Source organism: Rana temporaria, chromosome 9, assembly GCF_905171775.1.
Source record: "Rana temporaria chromosome 9, aRanTem1.1, whole genome shotgun sequence".
Lineage (NCBI taxonomy): Eukaryota > Metazoa > Chordata > Amphibia > Anura > Ranidae > Rana > Rana temporaria.
In genome coordinates, this window is record NC_053497.1 from 167,836,298 (window position 1) to 167,853,872 (window position 17,575).

At 41.2% G+C, this 17,575-nt stretch overlaps 1 protein-coding gene across 8 annotated transcripts in view; it reads right to left on the minus strand.

The window, feature by feature from the left end:
- Positions 1-17,575, minus strand: part of COL11A2 (collagen type XI alpha 2 chain) — a 186,161-nt gene that overhangs the window by 92,884 nt on the left and 75,702 nt on the right. For 6 of the 8 annotated variants that reach the window (XM_040324940.1, XM_040324939.1, XM_040324942.1 and 3 more), the window contains exons 4-5: positions 14,331-14,493; positions 6,307-6,438 (exon numbers count right to left, since the gene is read on the minus strand). In XM_040324940.1, the coding sequence (XP_040180874.1) occupies positions 6,307-6,438; positions 14,331-14,493 (295 nt within the window). Of the gene's footprint in view, positions 1-1,228; positions 1,346-6,306; positions 6,439-14,330; positions 14,494-17,575 lie in introns of all 8 variants that reach the window. The other 2 variants (XM_040324947.1, XM_040324941.1) reach the window with 1 other exon arrangement.

Here is a 17,575-nt window from a genome sequence, read left to right on the forward strand (position 1 = left end):
ATATACATCAATTAATAAAAATGTCATATTGAACAATTAATTTAGGGGAAATAAACAGTACATGTGTCATAACTGTCAATAAATTAAGAATTTGGATATTTTAATGGAAGAATAAATAAATGAATAATGATTGTAAATATTTATAGACTAGGGAAATTTGAAAAATGATTAATAGAATGAAAATTGTATTATTATTATGATGATGATGATGATGATGATGATGATGATGATAATAATTATAATTATTATGATTATTATAGTTATTATTATTATTATTATTATTATTATTATTATTATTATTATTAATAAAACATAATGTTTTAATACATTAAAATGAAGGAAATACTAATATAAATGAATGATTAAACTAAGGACAAAACTAAAACTAATGTTAAAATTAACCCTTCTAAATATTATTACTAAAAAAATATGAACTGGCATCCTGACAGCAATGCTGATTTCCTCTGGTGCCTGCTGTAATCTTTGTTCAGCTGCTAAATCTGGGGTGCTCCCATCTTGACTTTCACAAAACAAAAATATCAAATATTGACTCATCTTATGCAACTTATCATTGATAGTTCAAGTGATGGGCATATTTGAAAATATGACATCCCGAAAACAGAATGAAAAGTAATTATGAACTGTCAGAAATGAAAAAAGGCATTAAAGAAAATTTTATAGAAAAATTAATATTCACATTTTACCAACTATTAAAAGCTACAAATGTATTTTTTTTTTAGTTTTTGTTTTATTTTTGTTAACTCTGTTATTTAAGTTGGGTTTGCATTTTAATATTTTACTGTTAGTAAAAACCTGAGTTATTAACAGAAGGAGGTATATAAGCCACATGCAAACATTCTGAGTCTCGAAGACAAAATAGATGTGTAAAAAACAAAAATGAAAACACATATAACAAATACAAAATGACACAAAATGTGGGATGCATTACCTACAATAGAACAGTTAACAAGTTTGAAAACAGACTTCCAATACACCTACTGGTCTTTGACCAAGTCTCTTTGGACAATCTAAAAAGTTTCAGTACAATTTCTGCCCTTTGCAAAAATGTAATAAATTGAGATGTAATAAATATTATTTTGCTAAACACTAGAATTAAACCCCTTGCTCCTGGCTGGGCAGCCTCCAGTTGACAATTAACATGGCGGATAGGATGAGATGGAGTGACACACAACACCAGGATGCACAGACTGACACATCCACTGGTTACCTTCTCCACTGTGTCCCCCTCAGGGGCACTGATTTCAGTAGGTGGGATAGGCGTCCCTTCCTCCTTATTGTCATAATAGTATGGATACTCGTAATACTCCACCTCTTCCTCTGCATACTACATGTGGCAGGAGGGGGAAAGGGTGTTAAGTATAGAGAGAAGATAAAAGTGCTGTTCCATGTGGGACATTTACAAGGACTCACACTGTGCCATTTTATATAGCTTTATATATATATTTTTGTGAGATTATTTTTTTATTTTTTTATTTATACACCAAAACAAAAATTAAGAAAGATTTAGATAAAGATCAAATATTTTCAACTTAGGTTTTTTTATCTTGCTTTTATTTTACAAATCATGCTTTACTTGTGAGTCTTTGTATATATCCCTCGTTAAGAGATTGTATTATAAGGCAGGTACAGCCGTGGTACATTGTGGAACCTCATCAGAAATCATTTTCATACATTTATTTGAAAAACATTCCTAAAGGCCTAATTAATGTTTGTTTCAGATAAAGCAGAACTGTGCCTGTGTTGAGGAGAAGGCTCTACATTGTTTACAGAAGATGAGGGTTCTACATGTTCCACGGCCTACTTCGGTAAGATCACAAAGGGTTCAATCTTACTCAATCTCTTAACACAGTTAATTTACCATGAGCAAAAACAAATAGAGAAAGCAGCTTGACAGGTGGTCCAGTGGATGAAGGTAGATGCATGTTCGTGTGGGAAAGTAATATTATAACATTATTGCATATTTCCATTACAACAGTGACATCAACACATTATCCACAATTGGATTCAACTAGGAGTGGAGGCCACAGAAATTCATCAAGGAGTTGTTCACACCAGTGAGCACAATCGAACTCTGCTCCAGACTGTTGGATAACAAGCAATGGGGAAAACTGGTCTCTGCCAGTACACACATTGGGGTTGATTTACTAAAACCGGAGAGGCCAAAATCTTGTGCAGCTGTGAATTGTAGCCAGTTAGCTTCTAACTTCAGCTTATTCAATTATGCCTTGACAAAAAAAAAAAAATGGAAGCTGATTGGTTTCTATGCAGAGCCGCACCAAATTTTGCACTCTCCAATTTTAGAAAATCAACCCCACTATGTTTTAATTTTCTGTGCACTTGTTTGCCCCTTTATTTAATGTTTTTTTTTTTTGCTTGTGGAAACTTTATTTTACTTAGTTATGGATCGAATGAGGAAGGATTAAAACCTCTGTGAGCTTTTGATTTCTGTCTGTGCCCTAGAGAGCAGATCGTGCAGTTTAGTGCACGTTTTGCAGTGTACTGACCTAATGGCAGTCCTTTGGATAGCACCATCATAGAATAGATTATGACGACTGCAATGCATCACTAGTGCATCGGCAGCAGCGACAACTGGAAAACTTTTATTGTTACAAGCTGATGCAATGTTGAGGGGCCTCAAAGGACCTCTTCACCAATGCTAGAATTAGAAGGTTTAAATAGCCTGTTGAGTCTAATCTCTGATCTTCCTGCTTCTAGAAACAACCTCCTCTAGTTTAAAATGTAAGTTCAGTCAAAATCAAACTAAGGATAAACCTACTCCCACCCCCACTCTAAGACTATCCTAACTACACTGTAAATGAAAAGATTCTTATACTTACCTATTCTGAAGACGCTTTCGTCCAGTCACATGATCAGCTATCAGTGGTGGCTTCAGTGTAGAGGAGGGACAGCTGACAGAGGATGACCCATAATAGTCCTATGGGTGACATCACCACACATGCATTTGCAGCCATTGTCAACAATCTTTCCTCCTCACTGAAGCCGCCACTAGAGAGACCAGACGGGAGTGGCTTCAAAATAGGTAAGTATAGACATTTATGCTTTTACAGGGTAGTTAGAATAGTCTTAGAATGGGGGTGGGGTTAGGTTTAGCCCTAATTAGATTTTTGGCTGAACTTACACTTTAATTGTTGTGAGTATTGATTGTTTCTTTAGACTACATTTCTGGAGATGGGCATCTGTGAAACATGTGTCTGTTGCTATTTGCCACTGTTTCCTTGAGGAATGGGTCTGAGGGCCCAAAATGCTGCACTATAGTCTTCTCACAATAAAGGTTTGTCTATTTTCGATGATGTTGCTGCGCTAATGATGATTTGCGATCTTCACAATCCAATGGAGATCTCCTCTTTTCCTTGTGCCACTTGGGCAAGAGGTGATATCTCATCAGCAAGGATAAAACTGCAATAAAAAACTGCAATAAAAAAAATCTAACCCTTTTTCATGCTACTGAAAAATTTGTTTTCCATCTATGTCCCTTCACTTCCTGGTGGCATCAATAATCAGGTTAAAATTTGAGAGTTAAAGTAGAATTCCAAGATATACCCAACTAGTCTTAAAAATCCCCCCCATCACCTATACCAATTAACCTGTGTAGGAAAGATCTGTATTGTTACCCATTTTCAAGCCTATCCAGTCCGGTCATGTGATCTCCCCTGTGTCAGCCAGTGCCAGCACCAGCTGCAAGTAAAAGAAAAGAGCGCTGGACAACATCTGGGAATGCCTGCAAGTGGTGACCACCCGTAGGCTTACTATTTCCCATCCATTGTAGGCACTCCCTCCTCTGCCCTGAACCCATTGCTAGCTGACACAGAGGAGCCTGTTTGCTGGATCAGACCGAGCGGCCCCAAAATAGGTAAAGCCTGGTACACACTAGCAGTTATTTTTTTCATTAAACCCAGCTGGCTTAACAAAAAATAAATCAGAAGAGCTCAGGAGGAGCTGCTGTACTAACAATCCTATGTAAATACAGCGATCTCTCCCGCTGAGCTATTGAGTTCTGACAGGGGGAAGCCACACCCCACCAGGACACACCGGTCAGTGCTCTCAGCCATTAGCTGAGAGTGCTGAATGGGTCCCGGCCGGCCTTTTTTTGGTCATGCCCCTTTCGACAGAAGCCAGATAAATGGACAGCTTATGTCAGACCGGATGCTGTACACATGGGCCGAATGTCAGACTTTTTTATTAAACTGGCTGATGTCGCCCAATATTCAGCCCGTGTGTACGGCCCTTAAGTATACAGATCTCTCTTACACAGGTTCGTTAGTATAGGTATTAGGAAGGGGGAGGGAGCACTTTTAAGATTAGTTCATATTTCCCGGAATTCTACTTGGAACTCCTAAAAGGGATCGCAGACTGCTGAAACAAGCTGACAAGGTTTATACATCTTCCTTATGGGTTGGAATTCCAATTTCAAGTAAAGACCAAATGAAAAAATAACAAGATAAATCATTTAATTTACTGGGACAGGGGCTCCTTTGGAACACATATACGAGTGTGAACAAGTTCTTAAGATGACAAAGTTGGTTGCTACTACATAGTTTTCTATAAAGCATATTAAAAGTAAGTCAGAGTATATATAATGCAGGAGGTCAATAATAAAAAATGTGTGTAACTGTAACTTTTCTTATGTTTTGCAAGTCTTACGGGTCTACGTGACTTTGGTAATCATAGGAAAACCAAAAAAACATATGAAATATGTTGGATTTCTATAAATATGAATACCTCTGTGCTAGGGTGAGGACTTGGAATGTGAGGAAATATTAGACAACCACAGGTCTTCTTAGCTCCAAAATGAAGTATTCTACACACCAGCTATTCTCACTTTAATAGGTGGCAATGTAATAATACATACATCACATCCCAGACATTAGGCAATGGTTGGTGAAAAATGACTGGTTTTGAATTTTACAAAGTCTCAACAATGTAAAGCCCAAATGCAATGAAAAGTTTTACAGTGAAAAAGAGTTTAAACCTCTCTTTGTTTGCTGGCCTCTCATATCCCATACTGGCAACTCGTTATCCAAGACAATCAGGATTCCAGACAGCATGTTAATAATGAGGCTCAAACCCTTTTCTCACAATATCCAAAACTAAAAACAAAAAAGATTTGGCCAACAAGTATAATTGATTGTGTATATCAAGCAAAAAAAGCCTTCAAAGAAAGCTTGACTACTCATTTTTTTTATATGTATGCCTATACAATGAAGCAATGAGCCTCTGGTAATAGCAAAGAATTCTCCCAAGCATACACAGATTTTTAATCATAAAGAGTTTTTTTGGGTGGCTAGAAGCTGACCATTCTCTTCCTCCTTTGGAGGAAAGGGAACACACCTTCCATCAGGCATGAACTACACTCAACTGCTGGCTGAGACATTCACAAGATAGATGATGACTCATGGCAGTATGACAATTTACATGACATAGGGCAGAGCTGGTGACTTTTGGTGAGAGCTAAGTTTATAAATGGTCACCTTATCCAATAGGGTACATAATTTTAAAATGCATTCATTAAAAATAAGTCATACTTATTTAGATACTCTGTTATTGAGTCATCCATGGTCATCTTTACGGGTATACAATCCTCAGTTTGACCTTGTCAGTTGGTATAAAGTAAACCAATTTTTACTGAACCTATTACCATATATTGTGATTTCTACAATAGCCTTCGTACCATCTAAACCATGCTGTTAAAGTGAACCTGTCACAAACCTGGGAAATTCAAACTGAGCTTATGATGAAAAATTGTATAAGCAGAGGTTTCCTTGAGAGAAATCTATGTCATTACCACCGATATATCCAACGATACAGCTGGAATTGTTGAATTTCTCGTTAAATGCCATGTTTAGCCCCATCTACTCCCATTTTCCAAGTCTTCTTATTGGTCCATGAGGCTGTCTATCATGTTCAAAGGAGACTCTGGATTTTGGAAGAGGTGGGTCGCATTCTAATTCTACTTGAGAAGCTGAGATTTGCCTACACTTTCAGTTGGAATCTATCAGGTTCGCAATAGGTTTACCTTGACATTACTGGCTGAACTCTATAGCATTCAAAATAAAATCTCTAGCTGGATATAAAGACATTTCTAAAAGGAGAATACAAGTAAGAAGAAGTTACATATTAAAGCCTTCTGAAAGAGATAATCCCTTGTGGTTTCCCACTATCTGACCTTCCTATGGAATGAGTGTGTGAGAGAAAATAAAGTATAGATCCTGGATCCTACAAAACAGCAGAGGACACCCCGTCACCCACAGATTCCCCAATACTCACATCTTGCCTGGTATTGGGGTCCTGGGCTTGCGGCGTGTTCAGCAGGGCAGAGTCGCAGTCCGGACTGTAGTGTTCACAGTAGTCGTAAGCTGCCTGGGCATTGCTTGCCAAAAGTAGTTGTTGAATGTCACCCTGGGGGAGAGAATATCGGAAAGACTGTCACACCACAGGAGATGACACCACAGGTTATAAAGTATGAGTTGCATATCCCTCAACTGAAGAACATCCCATGGTATCAGTTGAAGAAAGGGTACAATGCCATGCAGATGTTTTTGGTTACAGCTGTGATTTGTTCTGCAACAGTTATGCCGCATACAGACGATCGGACATTCCGACAACAAAACCGTGGATTTTTTTCCGACGTATGTTGGCTCAAACTTGTCTTGCATACGCACAGCCACACAAATGTTGTTGGAAATTCCGAGCGTGTGTACTCAGCATTAGAGAAGTTTGTATTTGATAACTCATCTCCCCACACTGCTGATGCTGTAGACATTGAATACAGTACAGCAAAACCAGGTAGCTGGTCTTTTCGGACACAAATGAGTGGCAGTTGTCAGCACTGCAAATGCAAAGTGATTGTCTTGAAACGCTAAGTCCATAGATTTGGTCTCCACCAGAGAGCTTGAACTGTATATACTGAACAAACTCAGTTTTTTTTTTCAACAATACAGAAACAAATTAACAAGTTAATATGATCTTCTTTTAAAAATGCAAATTTGGGTTGTTAAGCATTTTTAGAAAGAGAAATTAGCAATGGCAGTTTCCAGGTAACTACTGTGGCAGTTAATTAGTTTAAATGCAATTTTGGTTCCACTGTATGTGCTTTGTCTCTAGTACGCTGTGACCTCCTTTGGGGGTTTTGATTTAATGATGTAGATATTTCAGTGTTCTCTGTAGCACCATGCTGCATATATTAAATGAGTAAAATGAAATGCCCCCCAGTGACAAATCTCCATTGCCAATTTTTATAACCATAGACAAGTTGTAGCTAATCACTCTTGCAATGACTTTGCCAGACCAGGTTTACCCATTGGGAAGAATATCCCTCTCAACCCCCTTTCTTGTGAAAGTCCAAAAAATGCTGGAGTTCCCATCAATTCTATACCAGAGACAATATTCACCAGGACAGATAGAAAGGGTGAATCTTCCCCTTTGGGAACACAGATAGAAATACAAATCTAACCTCTCCCTACTCTGTCCAAAAGTAAAAGAAAAAATGTTGGCTTGGCATATACTTTAAGGCTATATACTCAGCTGCCAATTTTTACCATTCCCTGGCAGGCAGCCTGTCTGAAAGATCCCAAAGGGAGTCACAAGTCAAGAAAAATAATAGGATAGCATGAAAATAAGGTGATAAAATGCTATAATGATGCTATGTTATTTTTATTATTATCATAAAAGTGGTTGTAAACCTTTATAGACCACTTTTTGCTACAGGTAAGCCTATAATAAGTATATATAATACTTATTTTTCTAACTTGGAATACCGATTTGCCAGGTATAGTTTCTCTCTTCCACACAGTAAGTTTCATTGATCAATGTATTATTATTATTATTATTATTATTATTATTATTATTATTAATAATAATAAAAATGATATGAATAATAATAATTAATAATAGATATTGATGTGCTTGTAATACCTACTTACTGCCACATGGTGGTGCAGTTTATTTATTTTTCCTAAATTGGAAATTTCGATATGGCAGTAGTTTCTTCTCTCAGCCACACGGTGGCGCAAACATCTGTTTATATTTCTCAAACTTGTCATATAGATATAAATCATTCCGCCATGCAGCCACTCGGTCGCGCTCAAAGCCTACAAATGACCTGCTCTTGCAATAATAATCTGCGGATTGTCACATCGCTAGAAAATCTCTATATTCAGTGCACACTGGACAAGTAACAATCTAATTATTAGAGAGCAATGCACTGTAACTGTGCTGGGAACTAAACCTCACAGATGATACAATGTGACATAAGCAATCCCAATCATTTTCTTGTATTTTCTCAAAAGATTTTTTTTTTTTTAGGTATATTCATCGGTGTGATCTGCGTGATATATAATAATTACTGAATCAATGTAATATTATTATTATATTAATAATAGTAATAATAATAATTAATGAGATATTGACGTGCTTGTAATTCCCACTTACTACCACTCTGTGGTGCAGCTATTTATTATTTTTGTTAAACTTAGAATATCGATTGGTCAGGAGTTGTTTCGCTCTGCCACAGGGTAAGTTTAATCGATCAATGTATTATTATTATTATTATTATTATTATTAATAATAATAATAATTCCATTATAGTTAACCATATCGATGGGAGGAACCATAATCCGCAGATCACCGGTTCACACTACAGCGACTTGGGATCCGACTTGTCAGACCAGTGTTTCTCAACTCCAGTCCTCGGGGCGCACCAACAGGTCATGTTTTCAGGATTTCCCTCAGATCAAACTGCTGTGGTAATTACTAAGGCAGTGAAACTGATAAAATCACCTGTGCACAATAATGGAAAGCCTGAAAACAAGACCTGTTGGTGCGCCCCGAGGACTGGAGTTGAGAAACACTGTGTCAGACCTCAAGTCGCCCCAAGTCGTTTAACATAAAAAATTCCATTATAGTTAATGAGAGCCGTCTTAATGTACACTACTGAAGTCGCTCCGACTTCAGAAAAGGTTCCTGTACTACTTCAAGGCGACTTCTAGGTGACTTGTACCGATAGATTTCAATGGAAGTTGCCTCCAAAGTCGGATCGTCTTAAAGCGGAGTTCCACCCAAAAATAGAACTTCCGCTTTTCGGAACCCTCCCCCCTCCGGTGTCACATTTGGCACCTTTCAGGGGGGAGGGGGTGCAGATATCTGTCTAATACAGGTATTTGCACCCACTTCCGGGAATGACTCCCACAGGAATCACTTAACCCCCCCCCCCCCCCCGCTGCCTTCTGGGAAACACACTGGTCCCAGGAGACAGCGGGGACCACTGAGAAAGCGCTGCGCTACTCACGCATGCGCAGTAGGGAACTGGGCAGTGAAGCCGCAAGGCTTCAGTTCCTGATTCCCTGGCACCGAGGATGGCGGCGGAGGCAGCAGAGAGACGAGCGATTTCTCATTTTCTGCTGCCGACATCGCGGGCGCGCTGGACAGGTAAGTGTCCATTTATTAAGAGTCAGCAGCTTTTAATATTTTTTTTTTTCGTGGGACCTCCACTTTAACTGAAGCAACTTTACAGAAAAAGAAAATAGTTTACCCAGGCAAACCCCTCCCTCCCACAGAGCTGATTATTCTGTGATTGGCCACAGCCAAAGTCGCCTGTCCTGGAGGCAACTTTATGTCGCGTTGTAAGTTGCTCAAAGTTGCGCTAAAGTCGCCTCCAAATCGCCTTCCGAAGTCGCGCTGTAAGTCGGGCTGCCCTGTGTGAACCGACACTCAGAGATTTTTTGTTTTGTTTTGTTTAAACATTTTGGGCCGGATTCAGGTAGGAGATACGACGGTGTATCTCCAGATACGCAGTCGTATCTCTGAGTTGCGGCGTCGTATCTATGCGCCTGATTCATAGAATCAGTTACATATAGATTTCCCTAAGATCCGACTGGCGTAAGTGTCTTACGTCGTATCTTAGGCTGCATATTTTCGCTGGCCGCTAGGTGGCGCTTCCGTCGATTTACGCGAGGAATATGCTAATTAGGTAGATACGCCGATTCACAAACGTACGTACGCCCGGCGCTATTTTGTTACGTCGTTTACGTTAGGCATTTTCGGCGTAAGGTTGCTCCTGCTCTTATGAGGCGTACGCAATGTTAAGTATGGATGTCGTTCCCGCGTTGAATTTTGAATTTTTTTACGTCGTTTGCGTAAGTCGTTCGCGAATAGGGCTGTACGTAAGTTACATTCACGTCTAAAGCATTGACGATTTGCGGCGGAATTTCGAGCATGCGCACTGGGATTCTTTTACGAACGGCGCATGCAGCGTTGGTAAAAAAACGTCAAATACGTGGGGTCACACTAAATTTGAATAAAACACGCCCACATCATCCAAATTTGAATTAGGCAGGCTTACGCCGGAGCACATACGTTACGCCGGAGCACATACGTTACGCCGGAGCACATACGTTACGCCACCGTAACTTAGGGCGCAAGTTCTTTCTGAATACGGAACTTGCGCCCTTATTTACGGCGGCGTAACGTATCGGAGATACGTTACGCCCGCACAATATTACGCAGGTCTACATGAATCCGGCCCTTTACCTTCTGCTAAAACTTTTGTGAATCAGTACTCCTTGGACCTTGAAGAAGGGGACACACCCCGAAAGCTCGTCCATGAAAAATGATATGTTAGTGCAAATAAAAAAATTATCACGGACAGTACTCGATTTGCTCTTTCTCAAACTTGTAATACAGATGTAAATCATTCCGCCATGCAACCACAGGGTGGCGCTCAAAGCCTACAAATGACCTTCTCTTGCAATACCCGACAATAATGTGCGGATTGTCACATTGCTAGACAATCTCTATATTCAGTGCACACTGGACAGGTGACAATCCAATAATTAAAGGGCAATGCACTGTAACTGTGCTGGGAACTAAACCTCAATGTGACATAATTAATCCTAATTATCTTCATGTATTTCCAAGGTATATTTATCTGTGTGATATATAATAAAATGTCAGAAATAATACTCAGCAGATAAACATGTACCGTATTTATCGGCGTATACCGCGCACTATTTTGCCCCGAAAATTAGGGCAAAATCGTGGGTGCGCGGTATACGCCGATACCCGCTTTCCCGCGCCGAGTTTGAATACTGCGCCGGCATATACCGAGCGCAGTACACTCATGTATCTTCGGGCAGTCTCGGCGCCTCTCGCGCTGACGTCCTGAGCGTACAGTACGTCAGCGTGAGAGTTGCCGAGCCTGCCCGACGATACACGAGTGTACTGCGCTCGGTATATGTCGGCGCAGTATTCAAACTCGGCGCAGGAAACGAGCGGGGAGGACGCGAGGACGCCGCAGAAGGACGCCGGACCCGACGAAGAGGACACCTGAAGCCGCAGACGGACGCCGGACCCGACGAGGCCGCCGATGGACGCCGCGCAAAACACCAAAACTGTAAGTACAAAACATATTTTTTCCACAGGAATTCGGGCAACTTTAGGGGTGCGCGCTATACCCCGATAAATACGGTATTTTCTTTTACATTGTGTTAAAGTAGATTTTTTTTTACATTGTGGATGAAGTAAGGGAGGGTTATAATCTATGTCACAGGTTTTTTATCTTTTTGTGCTATCTGTGTCCCATTGGGGGAATTACCCTTCATTTCCTGTCCCATAGCCAAAACAGGAAGTGACAGGAAAACCCAGGGTGTTACCACAACTAGTGTCCCTATTAGAAGATTTCGCCTCTGTTCCTGTTCTGGTGACAACACAAAATGTGGGATTTTCTTTCACTCTCAGTGAAAAAGGTAAACAGTACAAATAAAGGGGGTGAATCTACCTAACCGGGCCACAGACAGCAATACAAACTGACAGGAGTTTTATTCTACTCTAGTCAAAGCTAGTATGCCTTTAGTTATACAGTTGAACCTCGGCTTACGAGCATAATCCGTTCCAGGAGTACTTGCATATCAAAGCGAGTTTTCCCATTGAAGTCAATGGAAAAGAAAATAGTTTGTTCCGTATTGACTTCAATGGGATGCAATACCGATTGCGGCCATAGGCTGGTGGGCGCCAGAGAGCGTAGAAAACGGCCAAAAAGGCCCTAAGACACTTTGGCTCGTTTCCTGCGCCCCCTCTGGCCAAATGAGGTACTGCAAGTCAATGTTCGGCTTTTCTCGGCTCCTGCGCCCCCATACCTCAGGGCAAATGAGGTACTGCAGGCCTATTTTCGGCTCTGCTCGGCTTCTGCGACCACGTACCTTAGGCCAAATGAGGTGCCTATTTAGCTTGAATTCTGCTCATCTTGCGAGTCAAAACCGAGTCAGATTTTTTTTTTTTAAAGTTGCTCGCAAATCAAAACGCTCTCAAACCAAGGTACTAGGGTGACCCGGATTGCCCGGGACAGTCCCGCATTTTGAAGGTCTGTCCCGGGCACCTTCATTCCAGGACAATACAGTGTCCCGGAATGAAACTGACACAGCCATCCCCCGGGCCAATCTGATGACCCCAAAAAAGGCCACCACCTCACTGATTTACTCACTGACAGTACTTGTCCTGGCCGGAAATGTCTGGAGTAGCACAATCCCCGCCCCCTACTTGTGATTGGAGAAATCATAAATCCCGCCTCTTGTGTCCAATCATTGTGCTGTGATTCGTTACAGCACAAGCTGATTTTTCGGAAGGGAGGGTGTCCCTGAATGGTAGTTTGGAAATGTGGTCACCCTACAAGTTACTCTTAAACCGAGGTTCCACTGTATTTCAAATAATCCCTTATAAACTAATTAGAATCATCAGCTGACATGAGTATAACAGCGCCACCTGCTGGTGACAAAAGGGAACAGCGGCTGGAGAAAGTTCATGAGCAATATATTAGTAAAAATGACAAATGATAGAATTGTGTACTGAATGAGGTGCTTAGATTTTTTTTTTTTTATTGCTGTTTTTCATAATGTTCCTACACCTGAAATAATAATAATCTGGATGTTTGTGGTAGATTGAGGCATACAAAGGCCCCTTATGTCAGGATTCCTGGGCTGTATGGAGTCCAGGCTTCTCCTCCAGCTCCAATGCAGTGGAATTGTACACATGTAAGAAAGCAGACGAGTCTTAGAAGGGGAATCTGGCACAGGATTCTGCTTTCCCACTAGCTCTCGGCAGTCGCCAACTGGAACGTGACGCTTGCCCCCCGGCCAACTGCTGACACCAGAGCCAGTGATGTGGGCCAGGGCTGGGACGGGAGGCGGCTGTACAGTAGTACACACTGTTGGCTGAGCCGCGGATGTTCCAGCAGCAAGTGGAAAACTGAGGAATGTCATTTTATTTAAGGGACACCTTTGCTGACTTGCTAACTGAAAATGCTAACTATCTGGCTGCCTCCTGCTATTCTCCTTGTGCCAGAACAAGCATGCAGCAAGTGAAGTCAGGAACCCTGATCTGCATACTCATTCCAAGTCAGCAATTCAATAAACAATGAAGCCTTAGGATTGATATGACAGGCAGGCAATTGGCATTATACTAAGAGGTCGGCGATGGCAGATTATTTATTTCTCTCGGAATAGATTTGCTTTAGAAAGCAAAATTATTTTACAACCAATAGGATTTCAGTTTACTGTATTCATATATGTAAATGATAAAATTATTTCTTCCATGGGCTAAGTAACCCCTTTCTGTTGGTGGGAGCTGGCCCTTTAAGGAGACGTTTCCTGGGCTTTCTGATCATGTGATCAATGTCATTGGCTGTCACAGTGGTCACATGACCAAGAGCCCATCCTACCAGCTCCTGATTTTAGTGTCGGGGTCAGCATAGTCGCGGTGTTAGGGGCACAAACGTGAGCACAGCTTATAGCAGCTCCATCTTTACGCATATATGTGGTAGCACAGCATTAAAGCCTGACACTGCATTGCCACTTAAGAGCTGAGGCTTTTAATCACAGGCTGTGTGCTGGAGCTCCTCCCCAGTCACAATTTTTCTCTTAGTGTCAGGAAACCATGTAAGGCATGGGTTGAACTAGATAGACTTGTGTATTTTTTCAGGCCGACTAACTATGTAAGTGATTCAGTATAGCAGTGGAATGAAGCAGCAGACATAAATGACACTTAGTGCTCTGGATTGAGACAAGCACACACTATAAGCGGGATATGCTTTGTTTATAATTCATGTCTGAGGTTTACAACCACTTTAAACCAGATGGAGTTTCTAACCCCTTCTATATCCTTCATATGGGTTTTGGCTGGTGTAGATCTTTAACTTCTTCCATAGACCCGCCACAGTTTTTATTTTTCATTTCTTTTTTATTTATTTTTATTATTTTATTTAGAATGGAGTTCTTCTAGGATAACAGTCCATTGGATCTTACCTCAAATGATTCCTCATCCAAGAACCTCATCCCGAATACAGTGATTCCTTTAGTGTCTACAACGGGTTTGTTCCCTCGCGGCAGTGGCTTGGTTATCTTCTTCTTACAGTCCAGGATTAGGGTGACGGACTTCTTCTGTACACTCAGAGCGAGGCGATGCCATCTGGGGACACAAAAAATGGGGGGCGAGGTGAGAAGATCCGAGGACAGGACTGAACAGGAACGGCCGTACAATTCCAAAGGGCCAACGTCTATCCTATTGTTCATAATTGTCTTCTCTGCTTTCCAAGATCCCTTTTCTCAGTGGTAGCCGCTTCATTAAAGGCCCCCCTAATCCATGCACCCGGCTCCTAATCTATAAGCATGGCACCGGACGTATGGATTTCAGTAGAGTCTCTAATTCAAAAAAAGGTGGGCTTTTCTACTCCCGGCCAATAGACATGTGCATGTGCATTCGTTTTCGTCCGAATGCATTTTCGTCCGACTCGGGTATTTCGTTATTGTTTTAACAAACGAAAACGAACCCACAGAATACGAAATCCGAGAGATCCAACATAAAAAAATGCTTTATTTTCATTTTCCTTGCTACAACAGTTCAATATAGATAGGAGAATCGACATGTCGCTGACAATAGCAATCTGTGTCTATCGAATCTGCGGTCGAATGTGCCTAACCTTAACTCTATTAGTCCAAGATTATTCTACATAGAGAGGAAAGATTCAACATAGAGAGAAAAGATTAGACATTATTGAGACAGTGTTGGGGTAGACCATTCGACATGAACGACGAAGATTCGACGAAGCAGCGAAAAACTTTGAATCTGTCATTGAAGGCTTATGGTGTCTGTCGAAAGTTCTAAGAAGATTCGACAAGCAGCTAAACTGTACGACACCGCAATCATACATTTCCGGTCACATGCTTCGCCCATAGGCTATAGAAGAATTCAAATGTTGGTTGACTAGTAATAATAATTTATAAATATAATTATTACTAGTGTCATACAACATTAGAATTCTTCTATAGCTTGTAGGCGGAACGTTCGACCGGAAATGTACGATTGCGGCGTCGTACAGTTTAGCTGCTTGTCGAATCTTAGAAAATTCGACAGACACCATAAGCCTTCAATGACAGATTTGACCTTAATTAATTCGGATTTTCGGACGAATGCATTTTTTTAACGAAACAAAATAAATAAATAGGAATTTCGGGAGTAACTAAATACATTTATTTTTCGGACAAAAAGGAAATTCCGAAACGAAATATTTCAGTGTGCACATGTCTACCGGCCAATCAGGAAGCAGGTCCTGAGACCTAACTGGCCAGGGAGACTCAGGACTCCTGGCCAATCGTGTCCCAGGACCAACTTCCTGTTTGGCCATAAGGCAACAACAGCCCCTCGGCGAGCCTTCTAAATCGCCGCCTTTCCGACTCCACAACATTATAGCAGACACATCGGACACTTTTGACACCATTTTGGGACCATTGTCATTTTTACAGCGATCAGTGCTATAAAAATGCACTGATTAGTGTAAAAATGACATTGGCAGTTAACCTGTAGGAGGCACTGAAGGGGTTAAGTGTGTCCTAGGGAGTGATTCTAACTGTTAGGGGGCGTGGCTACAAGTGACACGTCACTGATCGCTCTTCCCAGATGAGAAGAGCAGACGATCAGTGACATGTTACTAGGAAGAACGGGGAGATGTTGTGTTTACACTGACATCTCCCCGTTCTTCAGCTCTGTGACCCGATCGCAGGAGGACATCGAGTCTGCAGGTCCCGCGGGCACGGAGCTTGCGACAGGGTCGAGAGTGCGCCGGCGGCAGTGCACACACGACCACACAGCAGCAAATAAAAGGGGACATATTTATACGCCCATTTGCCCAGCGGTGCTATTCTGTCGGCTGTCGGCAAACGGTTAATCATAGAATGTGTCCTAAGCTGGCCGAGATTTGAACCATGTATGGGCAGGCTGAATGTACACAAGTTGATTGATTGATCATCCTGGATATAACCATATAATATAACCCATGCAATTATTGCCATTAGCAGTAATCTCTGTGTTCTCCCTTCCATGTCCGGCAAAACTTGTCTTCTCAAACTGAATTTTTTGGTTTTGGGTAGCTACTGGCATGTTTAGTGACCTACATTCTGTTTTTAGGCTGAACTATTTGGACACGCTTCCCATGCTGGACCACACATAGGAAATAATAGAGATGCGCCAAAGGGTCACTCAGGACCACATGCTAACACAAAGCCAAGCAAGAGGACTTACTAGGACAGAGGAGAGCGGAAGGTTGGAAAGTCACACTTCATATTGTTTATTTAAGGCCCCTGATTGCAATTTGAAAGCATCTTGAACCCAATAGTCTACCTAAAACCTGGACATTATTTTTGGACAAGACTAACCTTTAGGCTTCATTTCCATGGACGTTTTTGGATGTTTTTACAGCCACTTTTCTGAGCTTTTTTTGCAGATTAAAAACAGCTCTCCATGTTAGTCTATGGCCTCATGCCCATCATGACGTTTTTGAACTGTAGATGGCTGAGCCATTTTTAAGCTGCAAAAAAAAAAAAACAGGACCAGTGCGTTCTGAAGCTCCAGCATTAGAGCTGTAAAAACGTTAAAAAACGCGCAAAAACGTGCAAACACGCTCAAAAACGCTACCGCTGCGTTTTTGAGCACCAGCTCAAAAAAAAATCTAATAAATAAATAAATAAACATGGACAGGCGTTTTTAAGCTGTAAAAAAGGCTAAAAAAAGTGGCTGTAAAAACGTCCATGAGAAATGAAGCCTTTGAGCGTCCTTAACACAGAACAACTCAATAAATGTTTGGAGGTCCCTGTTTGCTACGATAAGCGGCAGATTACTAAAGCCTCCTAGTGTCTTCTTTTAACCATTATGTAATTGTTTGGATAAGCTGGGCATTTAGAGAGGGCCTGTCAAGTTCCTAACACAACTCAACCAAAGTCTACCGGCCACCCTTAAAAGGGGTTGTAAAGGTTCCTTTTTTATTTTCTAATCAAGTTCCTTTAAGCTAGTGCATTGTTAGTTTGCTTACCTTTACTTTTGATTTCCCTTCTAAATCTTTTTTTTCTTTGTCTGAATTTTTTACTTCCTGTTCCTCCTCAGTAAGCTTGCCCCCATTTTTCGAGCCATTCTGGCTGGGGGTTATTGAGCGTGCTCGCCCCCTCCCTTGGGACTACATCCCTGTGGGGAGACGCTGTGAACGTTCACACTCCCCCAC